Source organism: Notolepis coatsorum (assembly GCF_963971535.1).
Source record: "Notolepis coatsorum genome assembly, chromosome: 4".
Lineage (NCBI taxonomy): Eukaryota > Metazoa > Chordata > Actinopteri > Aulopiformes > Paralepididae > Notolepis > Notolepis coatsorum.
Genome location: NC_140168.1, coordinates 32411299 through 32430608, shown reverse-complemented (window position 1 = coordinate 32430608; position 19310 = coordinate 32411299). Strand labels below are relative to the sequence as shown.

Sequence of the window (19310 nt, the reverse complement as noted above, 5' to 3'; positions counted from 1 at the left end):
GGTGGGGATTTGACGTTGTGGACAACGACTCCTACAGGTCGGTTTGGTGACGCCGGTGCGACGGAAGCAGGAAGTGACGGGGGCAGCGTGAGCCTCCCAAGCGTTACTCCTCGCCACAGAGTTCGAGCTAATGTTGCGGCGAAAAGATGCTACAGGCTGCCTCCTCGTGTACCGGAGGGGACACGTGATGCAAGGCTTCTGTCCTCACTACAACCGACCAGTGGGAGGCATAGTCTAGCAACGTTCAAGACAGGGGAGGGAAGAATTGGATACACGAAATTGGGATGGGAGAAAAATAGAAAATGGGGAGAAAAAGTGGATACACAAAAAAAAGAAACTGTAAAGGGTGGGGGTCAAAGGAATGTGACATCTTTGGGGACATAATGGAAAGGTGGGGATGGGGGTAGGAAGGGATGGGGGTAGGACGGAAATATGGGTAGAGGGAGATCAAAGAGAGAGGGCAGAGTCTTATCGCCCACAGTATCGCCTTCTTTCATTGGTCAGTTATGAGAAGGGTGCATTTCCCGCATTCAGTGACATCCAATCATATCTCTGTATTTCATTGTTTTCTTTACATCCAATCATAATACTGTGTGTGTCGGGGGGGGTGTTACAGGAAATCCAACAGAGGCACCGATTGGCCAACTCCATTTCCTCCTACCTGATCAAGCCTGTGCAGAGAATCACCAAATACCAGCTCCTGCTCAAGGTACCCACCATACTAATTGTACTGATTGTTTATAGATTTATAGAGTATCCGGTCTGGACAATGATGACTAAACAATCGCCGTTGCTTAGTATGATATGGATTCACATCTGACAACAACGCAGACGTTTGGTGACCATGAGACCAGCACTGGGTCCAGAATAATTTTGGACCCATACAGTACTCTGGTCTAGGGAACAGCCTGGAAGTGTGTTACACTATTTGCTAATATCAATAGTTAAAATCATAGGTAGTCCGTTCTAGAATGTTTGTTTTTGTCATCCAGTTGAAACCCGTCTATAGAAAACTGGTCCCAGAAGTTTGTTTACTTCCAGTGGTTGTGACTCACCCTTGTCATTTATAGACCTTGGCGCTGAAACAGGAAGCCACTGTGGCCAGGGCGGTTGGCTGCTGTGGTTTTCGGTCTCCGCGATTACCTGTTGTCATGGTTTCCGGTTGCTCGTGTTTGTGTTTCAGGAGCTGTTGACGTGCTGTGAAGAGGGTAAAGGGGAGATCAAGGACGGGCTGGAGGTGATGCTCAGTGTCCCTAAGAGAGCCAACGACGCCATGCACCTCTCCATGCTGGAAGGTGAGACACGCCTAACGCCACCCGGGACCCCTGCTTTAGTGTCCAGCTGTGTGTTTCAGTCACCACTCTCTGTGGGACCCCTGCTTTAGTGTCCAGCTGTGTGTTTCAGTCACCACTCTCTGTAGGACCCCTGCTTTAGTGTCCAGCTGTGTGTTTCAGTCACCACTCTCTGTGGGACCCCTGCTTTAGTGTCCAGCTGTGTGTTTCAGTCACCACTCTCTGTGCATATGAACCTTCAAAAAATAAAACTGAAAAGTTATATAATTATTTTATCTAGGGCTGTCAGTTTATCGCGTTAATTAGATTAATTAATTACACAGCAAATTATCGCGTTATGAAAATTTACTAAAAATTAATACAATAAAATAAAATTTTTTTTTTTTTTTTTTTTTTTTAATCATTCATTCCATAAGAATGTAGAATACACATTTACAGACTTTTTAATATGGTCCATTTGCATGTTCTTGGTATCTGATTCTAGGGACATCTATGGATCTCAGGGAATGTATTCCCAGTGTCAGAAGTACTGTGTCTGTTACTAGGCTTGAGCAGTAAATTGTAATGAACCAAATGAGAATATCAATAAAACATTTCTTTGACTGTGAATAACACCATGATAAAATTTACCAGACCTGAAAAATCTAAGCAAATGAATAAATGGAAGATGATTAAACAGAAGGTTTTGTAGATACAGTACTGAATTCTGCCATCCGGACACATGCCATTTGAAATATGATTATAGAATATCAGGCCTAAAAGGGTTATGCGATTAAAATGTGATTAATTAGATTCATTAATTACAAATCCTGTAATTAATTGGATACATTTTTTTAATCGCCTGACAGCACTAATTGTATCACATAACATTAAAAACAGAAAGGTTTTATGATAATACTATCACATGAACCTTCAGAAACCCCTCAAAACTGCTAGAATATCTTATCCAATATCACCTATGAACCACTGTATTACGTGTTCGATTTGTGGTGTTTGTACCAATCTGCTCAGACAAACCCGCCGGCACTTAGAGATTTAATGTGATTAAATCTCTCTGGAGGATGTGATCATGTCACGTCATTTCTCTGAAACAAGCTCTCTGTCTCTCTCTCTCTCTGTCTCTCTCTGTCTCTCTCTGTCTCCATCTCTCTCTGTCTCTCTCTGTCTCTCTCTATCTCTGTCTCTGTCTCCATCTCTGTCTCTCTCTCTCTCCCTCCCCCCTTCCTATCACCTCCCTCTCTGCTGCTCCAGGGTTCGACGAGAACATCGAGTCGCAAGGCGAGCTGATCCTCCAGGAGTCCTTCCAGGTGTGGGATCCCAAGACGCTGATCCGCAAGGGCCGCGAGCGCCACCTCTTCCTCTTTGAGATGTCGCTGGTCTTCAGCAAGGAGGTGAAGGACTCCAACGGCAGGAGCAAGTACATGTACAAGAGCAAACTCTATGTAAGTACACTGCACCAGTGGACGCTCACTACACTTTGCTTATACTGGGTTCTCACAGGATATTACAATGTCTTACATGTGATTTTGATACGTCTTAAAAAGGTATTGGAATAGGAAGTTACTATTGCAATAACTTCTCACGTTTAAATGTGTGGGGCAAAGGTCCAGGCTGCAAAGTAAGCAGTATGGTAATCGGTTACCCCCAACAATTTGTATGGGATTACTTTGTTCATAGTAATTCCATACTTTGTTGCCAGTACAACCATGAAATAGGTATTCAATTCTATTCAAAGTGGTCTTACATTTAACTTGTTGAAACCTACAGACGTCTTTTGCTGGTAAAAGGTTTACGAGCTAGTCTACTTTTTGTACTGGCAAATATTTCTGAGTTGTCATTAACTACATCGATTGTGGCTGCAATTTTGAAGGGCTCGTTTCAATAGGGACACCTGACACTGGTAACGTCGAACCGTCCGACTACATGCCAGCTGGACCGGCTACCTTCCCCACTCCTCCAGTCCATAGCACCAGACATCCTCCCATTCCTAACTGCAACCATCAACTCCTCACTCAACTCGGGGGTGGTCCCCACCTCCCTAAAACAAGCCAGAGTCACGCCCCTCATAAAAAAACCATCCCTGAACCCTACCGTCATAGGCAACTACCGTCCTGTCTCTCTTCTCTCCTTCCTTTCTAAAACACTTGAACGTGCTGTATCCAACCAACTTACTGCTTATCTCTTACAGAATGACCTCCTAGACCCTAATCAGTCAGGCTTCAGGACTGGTCACTCCACAGAGACAGCCCTCATTGCGGTCACAGAGGCACTTCACTTAGCAAAAGCGAAAGGCCTCTCCTCTGTCCTGATTCTCCTAGATCTATCTGCAGCCTTCGACACAGTCAACCACCAGATCCTCCTCGCGGCCCTCGCAGGAATGGGAGTGGCTGGCTCTGCGCTGACATGGTTGTCATCATACCTCAATGACCGCTCCTACCAAGTGTCATGGAGAGGGACCCTGTCGGCCACCCGCCCCCTGCGGACGGGTGTCCCCCAGGGCTCGGTTTTAGGACCCCTTCTCTTCTCCCTCTACACTAAATCACTGGGTAACATTATCACGTCTCATGGCTTCTCCTACCACTGTTATGCCGACGATACTCAACTCTTCCTCTCCTTCCCTCCCTCAGATATCCACGTCTCTGAGCGGATCTCGGCCTGTCTGTCCGACATCTCCGCCTGGATGACGACCAACCACCTCAAACTGAACCTAAGCAAAACAGAATTGCTCCACCTGCCGGCCAAATCCTCCCCCCTGACCGACCTTTCCATCACAGTCGAGAATGCAGCTGTGACCGCGTCCCCGACCGCCAAGAACCTTGGTGTTGTCCTCGACGACCAGTTGAACTTCTCTGCTCACATCGCAGCGACAACCAGAACCTGCCGATTCCTCCTGAGCAACGTCAGAAGGATACGCCCCTTCCTGACAAAAGAAGCCACCCAACTCCTCGTCCAATCAACAGTCATCTCCCGCCTCGACTACTGCAACGCACTGCTCGCTGGCCTCCCGGCCACTGCCACTAAGCCTCTTCAACTCATTCAGAACGCAGCGGCCCGCCTGATCTCAAACCTACCGAAGTCGGCCCATGTCACCCCACTTCTTAGGGACCTGCACTGGCTCCCCATTGCTGCACGAATCCGCTTCAAGGCCCTCGACCTAGCATACCGTGCGGCAAAGGGAACTGCTCCCGCCTACCTCCGGTCAATGGTCTCTAACTACACACCCTCAAGACCCCTACGCTCTGCATCTTCTGGCCGCCTCAGACCTACTCCTATCCAAGCTCCGGGAGGGTCATCAAAGAGAAGTCGCCTATTCTCAGTCCTTGCCCCACAATGGTGGAATGAACTACCCACCCCAGTTAGGACAGCCGAAACACGTCCAATCTTTCGCCGTCGACTAAAGACGCACTTCTTCAACCATTATCTGAATTAAAAAAAAATAAAAATCTAACCCTAACTAACCATACTGTCATGCACTTGTCCTAATAAACTAACGTACACTGTAGCACTCAACACTTTGATGAACATTGTTACTCAGCTGATAGAGTTGTGCTCTTCCTGATGGCTTGTCGTACAGAACTTGTAAGTCGCTTTGGATAAAAGCGTCAGCTAAATGACTAAATGTAAATGTAAATGTAGGGAGGGTTCTTGATTTTCACAATTCCTCAGGGTTGAGACAATCCCCCATTGTGTAAAAACAATGCAAAACACACTACAATACAAGTACAATAGGGGCCCATTAACGGCAATACTGTATGCCTTGATGCTCAAATATCAATGTACTGAGTATTCAGTGTATGGAGAGGGATGTGTCAATTCTACCGTCTTCACCGCTCTGATTATCCATTGATTTCTAAGAAGTAAAAAAAAGAATTTCCCTCTCAGTTGTCTTGCATATAGTGATTTACACAAAACAGAACCGTTGGCTATGTTCGTTAGTCGTTTGCCACGCCCTCCTTCGCTTCCTCTCACTTCCTCTCGCCACTTGGTAATACATACGGTAGACGTGGCTACATGCAGATCAGGGTAGTGGGGGATTGAAATGGAACACACTTGCTTTTATGCCGATAACGGGGGAACTCTTTTACAGGAGTACGGTGAAGTAATTACACCGAGCAATGAGTCCTAAAATGTCATAGGTTGATTTACAACAGAGGATTATTATAATTATCTTGATATTGTTTGTTTACTTGCACTTGTATATAATCTGTTCCACCATTGTTTGAGCAAACGACCAAGAAGCGCAAAGGATTCTGGCTGAGTGGATGGTTGATCTCACAAAGTTCACGTGCATTTCTCAGAGTAAAGGAACAGCACTTGAGATGAGAAGACTATTGAAACTGAGCCTTTGTCTTGCCTTCTACTCTGTTCACTTTTGATGACATCAACTCTCTCTCTCTCTTCCTCTCTCTTCCCCAGACCTCAGAGCTGGGGGTGACGGAACATGTTGAAGGAGACCCCTGTAAGTTTGCTCTGTGGGTGGGACGCACGCCAACCTCCGACAACAAGATTGTGCTGAAGGTAAAGTCTCCTCCTCTGTCTTCCTCCTCTCTTCTGTCTTTCTCTTCTCGTCTATCTTTCTCCTCTCTTCTGTCTTTCTCCTCTCTTCGGTCTTCTGTCTTTCTCTTTTCTGTCTTTCTCCTGTCTTCTGTCTTTCTCCTCTTCTGTCTTTCTCCTCTTCTGTCTTTCTCCTCTCTTCTGTCTTTCTCCTCTTCTGTCTTTCTCCTCTTCTGTCTTTCTCCTCTTCTGTCTTTCTCCTCTTCTGTCTTTCTCCTCTCTTCTGTCTTTCTCCTCTCTTCGGTCTTCTGTCTTTCTCTTTTCTGTCTTTCTCCTGTCTTCTGTCTTTCTCCTCTTCTGTCTTTCTCCTCTTCTGTCTTTCTCCTCTCTTCTGTCTTTCTCCTCTTCTGTCTTTCTCCTCTTCTGTCTTTCTCCTCTTCTGTCTTTCTCCTCTTCTGTCTTTCTCCTCTCTTCTGTCTTTCTCCTCTTCTGTCTTTCTCCTCTTCTGTCTTTCTCCTCTTCTGTCTTTCTCCTCTTCTGTCTTTCTCCTCTTCTGTCTTTCTCCTCTTCTGTCTTTCTCCTCTCTTCTGTCTTTCTCCTGTCTTCTGTCTTTCTCCTCTTCTGTCTTTCTCCTCTTCTGTCTTTCTCCTCTCTTCTGTCTTTCTCCTCTTCTGTCTTTCTCCTCTTCTGTCTTTCTCCTCTTCTGTCTTTCTCCTCTTCTGTCTTTCTCCTCTCTTCTGTCTTTCTCCTCTTCTGTCTTTCTCCTCTTCTGTCTTTCTCCTCTCTTCTGTCTTTCTCCTCTTCTGTCTTTCTCCTCTCTTCTGTCTTTCTCCTCTTCTGTCTTTCTCCTCTCTTCTGTCTTTCTCCTCTTCTGTCTTTCTCCTCTTCTGTCTTTCTCCTCTTCTGTCTTTCTCCTCTCTTCTGTCTTTCTCCTCTTCTGTCTTTCTCCTCTTCTGTCTTTCTCTTCTCTTCTGTCTTTCTCCTCTCTTCTGTCTTTCTCCTCTTCTGTCTTTCTCCTCTCTTCTGTCTTTCTCCTCTCTTCTGTCTTTCTCCTCTTCTGTCTTTCTCCTCTCTTCTGTCTTTCTCCTCTCTTCTGTCTTTCTCCTCTCCTCTCTTCTGTCTTTCTCTTCTCCTCTCTTCTGTCTCTCCTCTCTTATGTCTTTATCATGTCTTCTGTCTGTCTCCTCTCTTCTGTCTCCTCTTCTGTCTCTCCTATTCTCTGTCTTTCTTTTGTCTTTCTCCCCCCTCTCTTTCTTGTCTTTCCTCTCAGAATCTCCTCTTTGCTGTTCTCTCACATCTTCTCTTTATTGCACGAGTGGCTGTGAGGTGATTGTAAAGCTTTTTGGAGCCACTAGCTCATCGCTCTCTCTTATGTGCGTCTCTCTCTCGCCTCTCTGCTCTCCTTTCCTTCCATCTTCTGTCCATCTTTCTCTCTGTCCATCTTTCTCTCTGTCTGTATTAGTAATCTGCCCAGTGGTGTTTGTATTAACACTCAAAGTCATCTATATATGTGACTTTTGGTAGCCACTAGCTCCTCTCTCTTTCTCTCTCTCTCTCTCTCTGTGTATTTTAGTAGCCACTAGCTCCTCTCTCTCTCTATCTCTCTCTCTCTGTTTCTCTCTGTCTGTATTTTAGTAGCCACTCACTTCTCTCTCTCGCTATCTTCTCTCTCCGTCTATCTCTGTCTTTTAGTAGCCACTAGTTCCACTCTCTTGCTCTCTCTCCCTCTTTCTCTCTCTGTTTATCTCTTCTCTCTCTGTCTCTCTCTTTTAGTAGCCACTAGCTTCTCTCTCGCTCTCTTCTCTCTGGCTTTTAGTAGCCACTAGCTTATCTCTCTCGCTCTCTTCTCTCTCCTCTCTCTCTTTTTGTAGCCACTAGTTCTCTCTCTCTCTCTCCTTCCCTCCCTCCATCATCTATCCATCTTTGTATCTGCAGTGTGTGTGTTAATGGTTAGTCTCTGCCTAGCTGTGTTCCATGTGTTATCACACAGTCATCTATATACTGTATCTGGGGCTGTTATTTTCTCCTGTGGGTGTTTGTATCTCTGAACCTCTCTGTGGGCAAACATGCTTCCTCCAACGCTGACTGACACTTCAAGCCCTTAACAGCCCACGCCATCTCTCTCTCTCTGTCTCTCTCTCTCTCTCTCTCTCTCTCTCTCTGTCTCTGTCTCTCTCTCTCTCTCTCTCTGTCTCTCTCTCTCTCTGTCTCTCTCTCTCTCTGTCCCTCTCTCTCTGTCTCTGTCTATCTCTCTGTCTCTCTCTCTCTGTCTGTCTCTCTCTCTCTGTCTGTCTCTCTCTCTCTCTCTCTCTGTCTCTCTGGCCGCACACCAATTCTTCAAAGGCACTAAAAGAATAAAGAAATAAATGCACTTTTTAATGATTTGACCATAGTGGTGTTCAAAAGGAACAAACAAAATCAAAGAAATATTGGCCACATGTTGACCCCCCCCCCCCCCCCCCCCCCCTCCCTGCTCGGTGTGGAGGACCTCCCACCCTGTCTGTCGATGCAGACCGATTTAGAAGTTTGCAGAAGTCGGCTGTTGGAAAAAAGCATTTTGCCACCTCCTAACAACACATTCACTTCTGGTCATGGCGACTCCTCTCCATGTCGACCGCCACACTAACCCGCGAGAGGAGGAGGTCACTGTGCGCATTGTGAATGGATCCTGTCCTCTTCTTCTTCACTAACCACACATGTTCACCGCATCGGCGTATTTAGACCACTATCAGTAGGGCACGTGCCCTACTGATGATCATCTGTGCCCCACTGATTGAAAAAAAAAAATGTTTTACTTCACTTTGAAATATTATAGTGAAATATTTTGCAATGTTGTCGCATCCTCCAACAGGCTCTTTTTTGTAAGTTGACTGGTTTGCACACCAATAATACAGTGCAATAATAGAATAGTAGAATAGATAGTAAAATTATGCAATAGAATGGCCAGAGTAAAATAGTGCTACAGTACAATCAACAGCGGGGTGTATTAGAAGGCTATGGTGAAGAGGTACGTTTTTAGCTTATTTCTGAAAATATTAAGAGATCTAGCTTCCCTAATGTCCATAGGTAGTGTGTTCCATAACTTTGGTGCATAGTTAGCAAAGGCTGCATCCCCGATTTTCTTTAGACTGTGGCTTGGAACCTTCAATAGTAGATGATCGCAATGTTTATACTTTGTATATAAGGAGGAGAACCTTGAAATCAATTCTAAATGTTACCGGAAGCCAGTGGTTATTTACTTGTAACTTTGGGTTTGATCCAAGGAGTAAGTTGCCCCATATTGCTCTGTAACATTTCTCTTTTTGTTATAGGACCGACTAGTAGGATTTCAGTTTTGCCCTCCATTTAATTTTAGGAAGTTGTTCGTCATCCATTTGTTTACTGCTAAGAGACAGGCGGAAATGGAGTTTATAGCTGTGTGATCATTTGGTTCAGCGGAGATGTACAATTGTGTGTAATCTGCGTAACTATGGAAACATACATTGTGCTTTCTAATGATGTCTCCTCAATGTTCAATGTTCAATGCAATGTTCAATGCAAGTAAAGCACTTTAAACTTTAAGTATGACTAAATGCTTTCTTGACTATATATATAGTAACTGTTCCAAAATGCATAGATTTCTATGTATTTTAGGGGTTTGGGGGGCTAGCTCTTTTTAATATAAATGTCAGATTGTTTTATTTATTTCATAGATTTCTATGCATTTCAGGAGTTTGGGGGGCTGGCTCCCCAAAATAATTAAATATCATAACCCTAACCTAACCCTAAAACTGAAATAAAGTTAAAAAAAAATAGTTACAAAATCCACCCATTTTCGCCCACAAACCCATCAAAATCGGCCAAATTTCTTTCGCGGCCGCGCTCCCGCTTCATACTTTTTGGTGCCCTTCTGTGCCCTACTGAATTGCTGGGTCTAGATACGCCCCTGGTTCACCGTGCCACTCGCTCACACGGCCATCCATTACAATGTGCCGCGCATCCGATTGGCCCCCGGACCGTCAGTGTTGTACGTCTGCCATGTCGACAAACCCATTCTATCACCGTAAAATAATGTGCTGTAACTCTTGTACAAACCCAACCAGTGAAACTCTCTATTCTATATTTTGATCAAAGCTAAGTCAGGGATGCAAACATGGAGCTATGGTGAGTACGCACTAACCTCCGATACAGCCCTTTAGCCACGCCTCCGTAGCCCGAAGACGCCTCCTCCCTCTCTTGTACAAGGGATTCAAAACACTCTGGATAGGTGTAAGCAGTGATGTCGACCCCTATATTGTTTCTCACAATCTGGGAGTCTCTTCGGTCCACCTGAAAAGCACTGGCACCAGTGGAAGAAGAACATGGTGGCCGTTGGTTAGCATAGCATGTTAGTGGACGGCGCTGTGCCCACTGACTTCCACTTAGCGTCATGGTAATGCTAGTAGGCCCATTGACCTCCACTAGCATGCTTAGCATCATGTTAATGCCAGTATGCCCATTGACTTCCACTAGCATGCTTTAGCGTCATGTTAATGCCAGTATGCCCATTGACTTCCACTAGCATGCTTTAGCGTCATGTTAATGCCAGTATGCCCATTGACTTCCACTAGCATGCTTTAGCGTCATGGTAATGCCAGTAAGCCCATTGACTTCCACTAGCATGCTTTAGCGTCATGGTAATGCCAGTAAGCCCATTGACTTCCACTAGCATGCTTTAGCGTCATGGTAATGCCAGTAAGCCCATTGACTTCCACTAGCATGCTTTAGCGTCATGGTAATGCCAGTAAGCCCATTGACTTCCACTAGCATGCTTTAGCGTCATGGTAATGCCAGTAAGCCCATTGACTTCCACTAGCATGCTTTAGCGTCATGGTAATGCTTTTAAGCCCATTGACTTCCACTAGCATGCTTTAGCGTCATGGTAATGCCAGTAAGCCCATTGACTTCCACTAGCATGCTTTAGCGTCATGGTAATGCCAGTAAGCCCATTGACTTCCACTAGCATGCTTTAGCGTCATGGTAATGCCAGTAAGCCCATTGACTTCCACTAGCATGCTTTAGCGTCATGGTAATGCCAGTAAGCCCATTGACTTCCACTAGCATGCTTTAGCGTCATGGTAATGCCAGTAAGCCCATTGACTTCCACTAGCATGCTTTAGCGTCATGGTAATGCCAGTAAGTAATATCTCGATGTGTTGTCTCAACGTTAACCCATTTCTCAAAATCCACAACTGGTTGCAGATGCTTTTTGATTGGACTAAAAGGATGCATTTTGAAAAGCTTTTGAAATACAAAGATATGAAGTAGACCTCAGTACACACATTTTCAGAGGGTTCCCTGTTCTGCAGTGAGATAAAGAGAATAGTTAGAAATGGTCAAGAAATATGAGAAATATGTAGATAAACATTGTTTTATAAGGTATAGAAAATGCAAGAGTTGCAAAAGAAATGCCAAAAGAAAGTAATCGTGAAAATAGGAATTGTGCAAGTAAGAGATTCCCAGTTTGTGTCCCAAATCAGATTGGCTTCTTAAAATGTGTATTATCCCTTTAAAGTAAGAGGTTAAGAGAGGAGGCCTTTTCGGGCTACTGAGACACACTCCTAGACTAAAATAAGAAATCAATGATGTTTCCCGTTTAAGACGACCTAACCATTGACCCTTTTGACCCCTCCCCCTCCCCGTTAACCAATGGCAGGCGTCGAGCATCGAGAACAAGCAGGACTGGATCAAACACATCAGAGAGGTGATCCAGGACCGGACCATCCACCTGAGGGGAGCCCTCAAGGAGCCCATCCACATCCCCAAGACCACCACCGCCAAGCACCACAAGGGCCGCAGGTACGCACAGAATACATGTAACGGAGGTATCGCGAGTATATCCACAGTCACGATGGACTTCAAGTGTTGTGAAGTGACTGTGGCACATAGCAGTACTGCAAGTAAAGTCATCCACCCATAAAAGACATGCAGACACGTTACCAAAAAGTGAATTCACCTCTTGGTATAGTGGTCAACGATGTCGCCCGCGGTGTGGGAGACCGGGGTTCGAGACTCGCTCAGGGCAAGCCAATTCGAACCGGCTACATACACACAAGTATAATACAAGTAATACAACATAATAAAACGCTCATATTCACATAGGTGCTGTACTGCATGAAGTGTATGAATATGAGTCACAAACACACATTTTAAATGGTAAAAGGAATGCATTTATTTAATGTTACACACATTCACACACCGATGGCGGAGGCGACCATTTGAGACGGCCGCTCTACCTGTCCCCCGTTTTAGAGACTTCATTTGAATCCACAGATCATTATATCTCACATTATGTAATTATTCAAAATGCTTTTTGAGGACATTGTATTGATCCAGAAGCAACACACACACATTGAAACACACACTGTGTCTCCTTCGCAGGGATGGAGAGGATCTGGACAGTCAGGGTGACGGCAGCAGCCAACCAGACACCATCTCTCTGGCCTCCCGCACCTCCCAGAACACACTGGACAGTGACAAGGTGAGAGCACACGCACACACACATATGTACACACACACGCATATGCACATACACACACACACACACATACTACTACTACTACCACTGCCACTACTATTACTACAACTACTACTACCACTACTATTACTACAACTACTATTACTACAACTACTACTACCACTACTATTACTACAACTACTACTACTATTACTACAACAACTACTATTACTACAACTACTATTACTACAACTACTATTACTACAACAACTACTACTACTAATACTATTACTACTACCACTACCACTACTACTACTATTACTACCACTACCACTACTACTCTTACTACTACTACTACTACTACTACTACTACTACTACTACTACTACTACTACTACTACTACTACTACTACTACTACTACTACTACTACCACCACTACTATTACTATTACTACAACTACTACTACTACTACCACCACCACTACTATTACTACAACTACTACCACCACCACTACTATTACTACAACTACTACTACTATTACTACAACAACTACTACCACTACTATTACTACAACTATTACCACTACTATTACTATTACTACAACTACTACTATTACTACCACTACTAATACTACCACCACTACTATTACTACTACTTCTACTACTACTACTACTACTACTTCTACTACTACTACTACTATTACTACTACTACTACAACACTAACTCTCCCTCCCTCCGCCCCACAGCTGTCCGGTGGCTGTGAGCTGACGGTGGTGATCCATGACTTCCTGGCGGGCAACAGCAACGAGCTGACTGTGCGCCGGGGCCAGACGGTGGAGGTGCTGGAGCGCTGCCACGACAAGCCCGACTGGTGCCTGGTGAGGACCACGGACCGCTCCCCCGCCCACGAGGGCCTGGTGCCCTGCGCCATGCTCTGCATCGCTCACTCCAGGTCCTCCATGGAGATGGAGGGCATCTTCAACCACAAGGGTAAGAGAGAGGGAAGGGAAGAGGGGGGGGGCTGTAAGTGGAATAATAATAATAATATTACACTTTATTTGTATAGCACCTTTCATACAAGAATTGCAGCCCATGTGCCTCAAAAACCTGATAGTCAATCTGACAGTCCGCCTGATGGACCATCTTCCCCGTTAGCTGATAGTCTTTCTTACTGTTTACTACACACACCGTTTAAAACATGACAGTCTTTCTGTGTGTTTTGGATCCAGTGTGTAGCTGAAAGTATTTAAAGGGTTTGTCTGTAGTTTTTAAGAAACCCATGTACTTGTAACTGTTATGTACCAGGAGCCTGATCACTCCTGTGTCACTGTGCAGGCAGGCCTGATCACTCCTGTGTCACGGGGCATGCAGGTGAGGGCTGCCAATTAGCCAATTAGTGCTGATTGGTTACCTGCTGGGAGCTTTAAAGGCAGCCCTAGTAACACACATGCAGGGTCGGTGCTTAGAGGGAGAGCTGTCACATTCTTCCAGTCCGTGTCCGTTGGGTTTACATTAGTACATTAGTTTACATTTACATTAATAGTTCCTTGATATAGTAGCATTTTGAGTTAGAGCACGGGGTTTTGGTGTTGGTTTGCACATAGGTTGCGTACCCATGAGCCAGGGTCGTAACAGTAACTTTATTGGGATACTACACTAGATACTCTGTTGTACCTTCTCAAGACCCTTTTAGTATGTGGTGGGCACTCAAGTCTGTACTATTTATGTTTTTTTGTAAAGTTGTGCTTGACGTCCTGGTTTTTATCGTTGTCTGTCTAATTCCATCTAGAATCTTGTCTGATTTGTCACAAACTGGGAGTCATTTCAAGAACTTGCACACAACACTGGTGCAAGTACTTTTTGGATGAACTGAAATTATTCTCAGTTTGTGACAAAGCAGATGAGCTTCTTAAAAATGTGGTCTATCTCATTTATAAAATTAAAATAATTATGCACAATCACTTAAAGGTTGGTACAATAGGTATCTATTGTGAAGGAAACGTTTTTTGACTAACCATTCTATCTCTCTTTTGCTCTCGCTCGCTCTCTCTCCTCCCTCCCCCTCTCTCCCTCCCTCCCTCTCTCCCTCCCTCCCTCCCTCCCTCCCTCCCTCCCTCCCTCCCTCCCTCCCTCCCTCCCTCCCTCCCCCTCCCTCTCTCCCTCCCTCCCTCCCTCCCTCCCTCCCTCCCTCCCTCCCTCCCTCCCTCCCTCCCTCTCTCTCTCTCCCTCCATCTCACTCTCTCCCTCCCTCTCTCCCTCTATCTCTCTCCCTCCCTCGCTCTCTCCCTCCCTCGCTCTCTCCCTCCCTCCTTCCCTCTCTCCCCCTCTCCCTCACTCTCTCCCCCTCTCCCTCACTCTCTCCCTCCCTCTCCCTCTATCTCTATCTCTCTCCCCTCGCTCTCTCCCTCCCTCTCTCTCTCTCCCTCCCTCCCTCCCTCCCTCCCTCCCTCCCTCCCTCCCTCCCTCCCTCCCTCCCTCCCTCCCTCCCTCCCTCCCTCTCTCCCTCCCTCTCTCTCTCTCCCTCCCTCCCTCCCTCCCTCCCTCCCTCCCTCCTTCCCTCCTTCCCTCCCTCCCTCTCTCTCTCCCTCCCTCCCTCCTCTCAGACACCCTGTCGGTGTGCAGTAATGACTCCATCCTGCCAGGCTCGTCCGCCACCCTCCAGCCGGGCCACGGCATGGGCTCTCACACCTCCCCAGGGCCCAAGAGGCCAGGTACACATCTGCGCCAAAGCTGCCTTTCAATTCAGTCGACTCTTGAAAGTTTGGAAGGTCTAGATTTATATGGAAAATCACCTGGGTGTACGGTTCACCACCACTTTGCTAATTTCCTCCCCTGGGAGTGTTTGTATACCACTAAGTATAAGTAATATTATTTGTCGATGGTCAAAAGGTGTAAAACAGTAAGTAATATTATCTACAATGTACAATGTTACATGTGTAGGAACACTGTTGTAATCATAAAGAAATTTTTTGTGATCACTTTTTATTTTCTTATTTTCCACATGAAACAAGACAACACAATACAGTAGTAATAATAATACACAAGACATCACAGGACAGTAACTTAAATAACAATAATGACGAGACAATTTAATTAGCAGTATAGTACCCCAAACTAAACGCTCTAGGGTTGGATTCAAGCAGACTAAACGAGGCTCGCTTCAGAAATACAATCAAGTAATTACTAGTGACGTCCCAAATCAAGTTTTTTTGCTCCAAATCCGAGTCATTTACAGTGATGTCGAGTATCTGTCAATACGGAGTCCCAATCTGATGGTATTTCCTAGATAATACAGCTGCACAGTGCAGACTTCAGGTAACAACCAGTCCAATGTAGGTGAGATATGGTTGGTACAGTAATTTAATTGAATACCTCTGCATCACATTCCCCGCCAAACACGTTGTACGACGGGTTTGCTGATCATGCAAATTCCGCCAATCCACGGCGTACGACGTTATTGAGATCATATTTCATTTTTTCGCCATGATATTCATAATTCCGCCACCCAGCCTCGGCTGAGACAGTAGGACTCGGCACAACCGTGCAACGCTTCAATACCGCCGCCTGGTGGATGATCGGGCTAGTTACAACCGGAAATGGATCTCTGGTGATCTCGGTGCATCTCGGAAATCCGTCCGGCAGTCACATATTGTTGCGGGACTCTAGACACACATCCGTGTATATGGATCGCTGCCATAACTCAATAATCGATATGATTTGGGGCGTTTATTGCACCATACAAACCGGAAATGGATCTAGTCGATCAACGTCAAATAAGTGGGATCTTTTTCCTCCAGTCTCATCGGCGAACGGTAAGAGGACAGTAACGTTACTTTCAGCTTGATTGTTTATTATTATTAATGCAAACCGCTCTGATCAATATATCACCCATACTACATAAAGCATTTATTGACGATCACGGAATTATAAATGACCCCCCCCCCCCCCCCCCCCTTCATCCGCGCATGATGAGTCATAATGTTTAGGATCGTATTCAGTTGGATTTCTTAATATAGCGTGTATCGCGAATAAACTGCAATCGATAATCTATATTATGCGTTTAGGCCTATAACTCACGTTCTAGGAATTACTGCAGAAAACGATAAAAACATACTTATATTCTAGACGGTATTTTCGTATGAATATATGAATGAAAAAGTATAACGTTCCTACATCCTGAACGATAGATAATCGATGTTGAATGGGCCATAGTAATGTCAATTTAGCAATACAATTAAAAAAGTTATAGCCCTGCAAAGAAGGTGAACATCTCCATAGGCTTAGACTGGTGGCAGTGATCATACATTGATGGATAGAAGCGTGTTAATGGTTTTCATTGTTTTGTTTTTTTTACAAACAAATATCTGGCTTTGATCAGGCTTAATTAATATACCCACCATTTAAAATATGCTGTGATTGGCCCCCTGATCCCAATCTTACCAATTGGATCCACGACAGTTTTGTTCATCAATAAAAAGAATTATAAAATCCCTAGTAATTACTACTAGTAATTGACCTATCGCAACCCTTGTTGCGATTTGAAGGGTCGATAAAAGAGGGCAGGGCTTGAGATCAACCGCTCACCACAACGTGTCTGCTGTGAACTGGGGTGAACCGCCTTTTGGTTTTGTTTTCCCGCCGCGTTCTGACTGAAGGCAACACGCTGCGGAAGTGGCTGACCAGCCCGGTGCGACGGCTGAGCAGCGGCAAGGCGGACGGCCACGTGAAGAAGCTGAACCACAAGCACAAGAAGAGCCGCGACGCCCGGAAGAGCGGCGAGCTCACCATGGGCTCCCAGAAGGACTCGGACGACAGCGCCGCCACGCCCCAGGACGAGACTGTGGAGGAGGTGGGTGGAACGGGGGGAGTTGGGTTAGGTGTAGTCCTTCACCAGGTACTATAGTGGGGGGAGTTAGTGGTGTAGTCCTTCAACAGGTACTATAGTGGGTGGAGTTAGTGGTGTAGTCCTTCACCAGGTACTATAGTGGGGGGAGTTAGTGGTGTAGTCCTTCACCAGGTACTATAGTGGGGGGAGTTAGTGGTGTAGTCCTTCAACAGGTACTATAGTGGGTGGAGTTAGTGGTGTAGTCCTTCAACAGGTACTATAGTGGGGGGAGTTAGTGGTGTAGTCCTTCAACAGGTACTATAGTGGGTGGAGTTAGTGGTGTAGTCCTTCACCAGGTACTATAGTGGGGGGAGTTAGTGGTGTAGTCCTTCACCAGGTACTATAGTGGGGGGAGTTAGTGGTGTAGTCCTTCAACAGGTACTATAGTGGGTGGAGTTAGTGGTGTAGTCCTTCACCAGGTACTATAGTGGGGGGAGTTAGTGGTGTAGTCCTTCAACAGGTACTATAGTGGGGGGAGTTAGTGGTGTAGTCCTTTAACAGGTACTATAGTGGGTGGAGTTAGTGGTGTAGTCCTTCACCAGGTACTATAGTGGGGGGAGTTAGCGGTGTAGTCCTTTAACAGGTACTATAGTGGGGGGAGTTAGTGGTGTAGTCCTTTAACAGGTACTATAGTGGGTGGAGTTAGTGGTGTAGTCCTTCACCAGGTACTGTAGTGGGGGGAGTTAGTGGTGTAGTCCTGCACCAGGTACTATAGTGGGGGGAGTTAGTGGTGTAGTCCTTTAACAGGTACTCTAGTGGGTGGAGTTAGTGGTGTAGTCCTTTAACAGGTACTATAGTGGGTGGAGTTAGTGGTGTAGTCCTGCACCAGGTACTATAGTGGGGGGAGTTAGTGGTGTAGTCCTTCACCAGGTACTATAGTGGGGGGAGTTAGTGGTGTAGTCCTTTAACAGGTACTATAGTGGGTGGAGTTAGTGGTGTAGTCCTTCAACAGGTACTATAGTGGGGGGAGTTAGTGGTGTAGTCCTTCACCAGGTACTATAGTGGGGGGAGTTAGTGGTGTAGTCCTTCACCAGGTACTATAGTGGGGGGAGTTAGTGGTGTAGTCCTTTAACAGGTACTATAGTGGGTGGAGTTAGTGGTGTAGTCCTTCACCAGGTACTATAGTGGGGGGAGTTAGTGGTGTAGTCCTTCACCAGGTACTATAGTGGGGGGAGTTAGTGGTGTAGTCCTTTAACAGGTACTATAGTGGGGGGAGTTAGTGGTGTAGTCCTTTAACAGGTACTGTAGTGGGGGGAGTTAGTGGTGTAGTCCTTCACCAGGTACTGTAGTGGGGGGAGTTAGTGGTGTAGTCCTTCACCAGGTACTATAGTGGGGGGAGTTAGTGGTGTAGTCCTTCACCAGGTACTGTAGTGGGTGGAGTTAGTGGTGTAGTCCTTCACCAGGTACTATAGTGGGGGGAGTTAGTGGTGTAGTCCTTCACCAGGTACTATAGTGGGGGGAGTTAGTGGTGTAGTCCTTCACCAGGTACTATAGTGGGGGGAGTTAGTGGTGTAGTCCTTCACCAGGTACTATAGTGGGGGGAGTTAGTGGTGTAGTCCTTTAACAGGTACTATAGTGGGGGGAGTTAGTGGTGTAGTCCTTCACCAGGTACTATAGTGGGTGGAGTTAGTGGTGTAGTCCTTTAACAGGTACTATAGTGGGGGGAGTTAGTGGTGTAGTCCTTCACCAGGTACTATAGTGGGTGGAGTTAGTGGTGTAGTCCTTCACCAGGTACTATAGTGGGGGGAGTTAGTGGTGTAGTCCTTCACCAGGTACTATAGTGGGGGGAGTTAGTGGTGTAGTCCTTTAACAGGTACTATAGTGGGGGGAGTTAGTGGTGTAGTCCTTCAACAGGTACTATAGTGGGGGGAGTTAGTGGTGTAGTCCTTTAACAGGTACTGTAGTGGGGGGAGTTAGTGGTGTAGTCCTTCACCAGGTACTATAGTGGAGGGAGTTAGTGGTGTAGTCCTTCACCAGGTACTGTAGTGGGTGGAGTTAGTGGTGTAGTCCTTCACCAGGTACTATAGTGGGGGGAGTTAGTGGTGTAGTCCTTTAACAGGTACTATAGTGGGGGGAGTTAGTGGTGTAGTCCTTCACCAGGTACTATAGTGGGTGGAGTTAGTGGTGTAGTCCTTCACCAGGTACTATAGTGGGTGGAGTTAGT

General features: G+C 45.8%; 1 protein-coding gene across 3 annotated transcripts in view; it reads left to right on the top strand.

The window, feature by feature from the left end:
* Positions 1–19310, top strand: part of LOC311227441 (triple functional domain protein) — a 219954-nt gene that overhangs the window by 165182 nt on the left and 35462 nt on the right. For 2 of the 3 annotated variants that reach the window (XM_084313083.1, XM_084313082.1), the window contains exons 31-40: positions 617–709; positions 1184–1295; positions 2544–2734; positions 5709–5810; positions 9900–9929; positions 11461–11603; positions 12186–12285; positions 13008–13251; positions 14865–14972; positions 16917–17110. In XM_084313083.1, coding sequence (XP_084169209.1) covers positions 617–709; positions 1184–1295; positions 2544–2734; positions 5709–5810; positions 9900–9929; positions 11461–11603; positions 12186–12285; positions 13008–13251; positions 14865–14972; positions 16917–17110 — 1317 coding nt within the window. The remainder of the gene's footprint in view (positions 1–616; positions 710–1183; positions 1296–2543; positions 2735–5708; positions 5811–9899; positions 9930–11460; positions 11604–12185; positions 12286–13007; positions 13252–14864; positions 14973–16916; positions 17111–19310) is intronic. The other variant, XM_084313084.1, reaches the window with a different exon arrangement.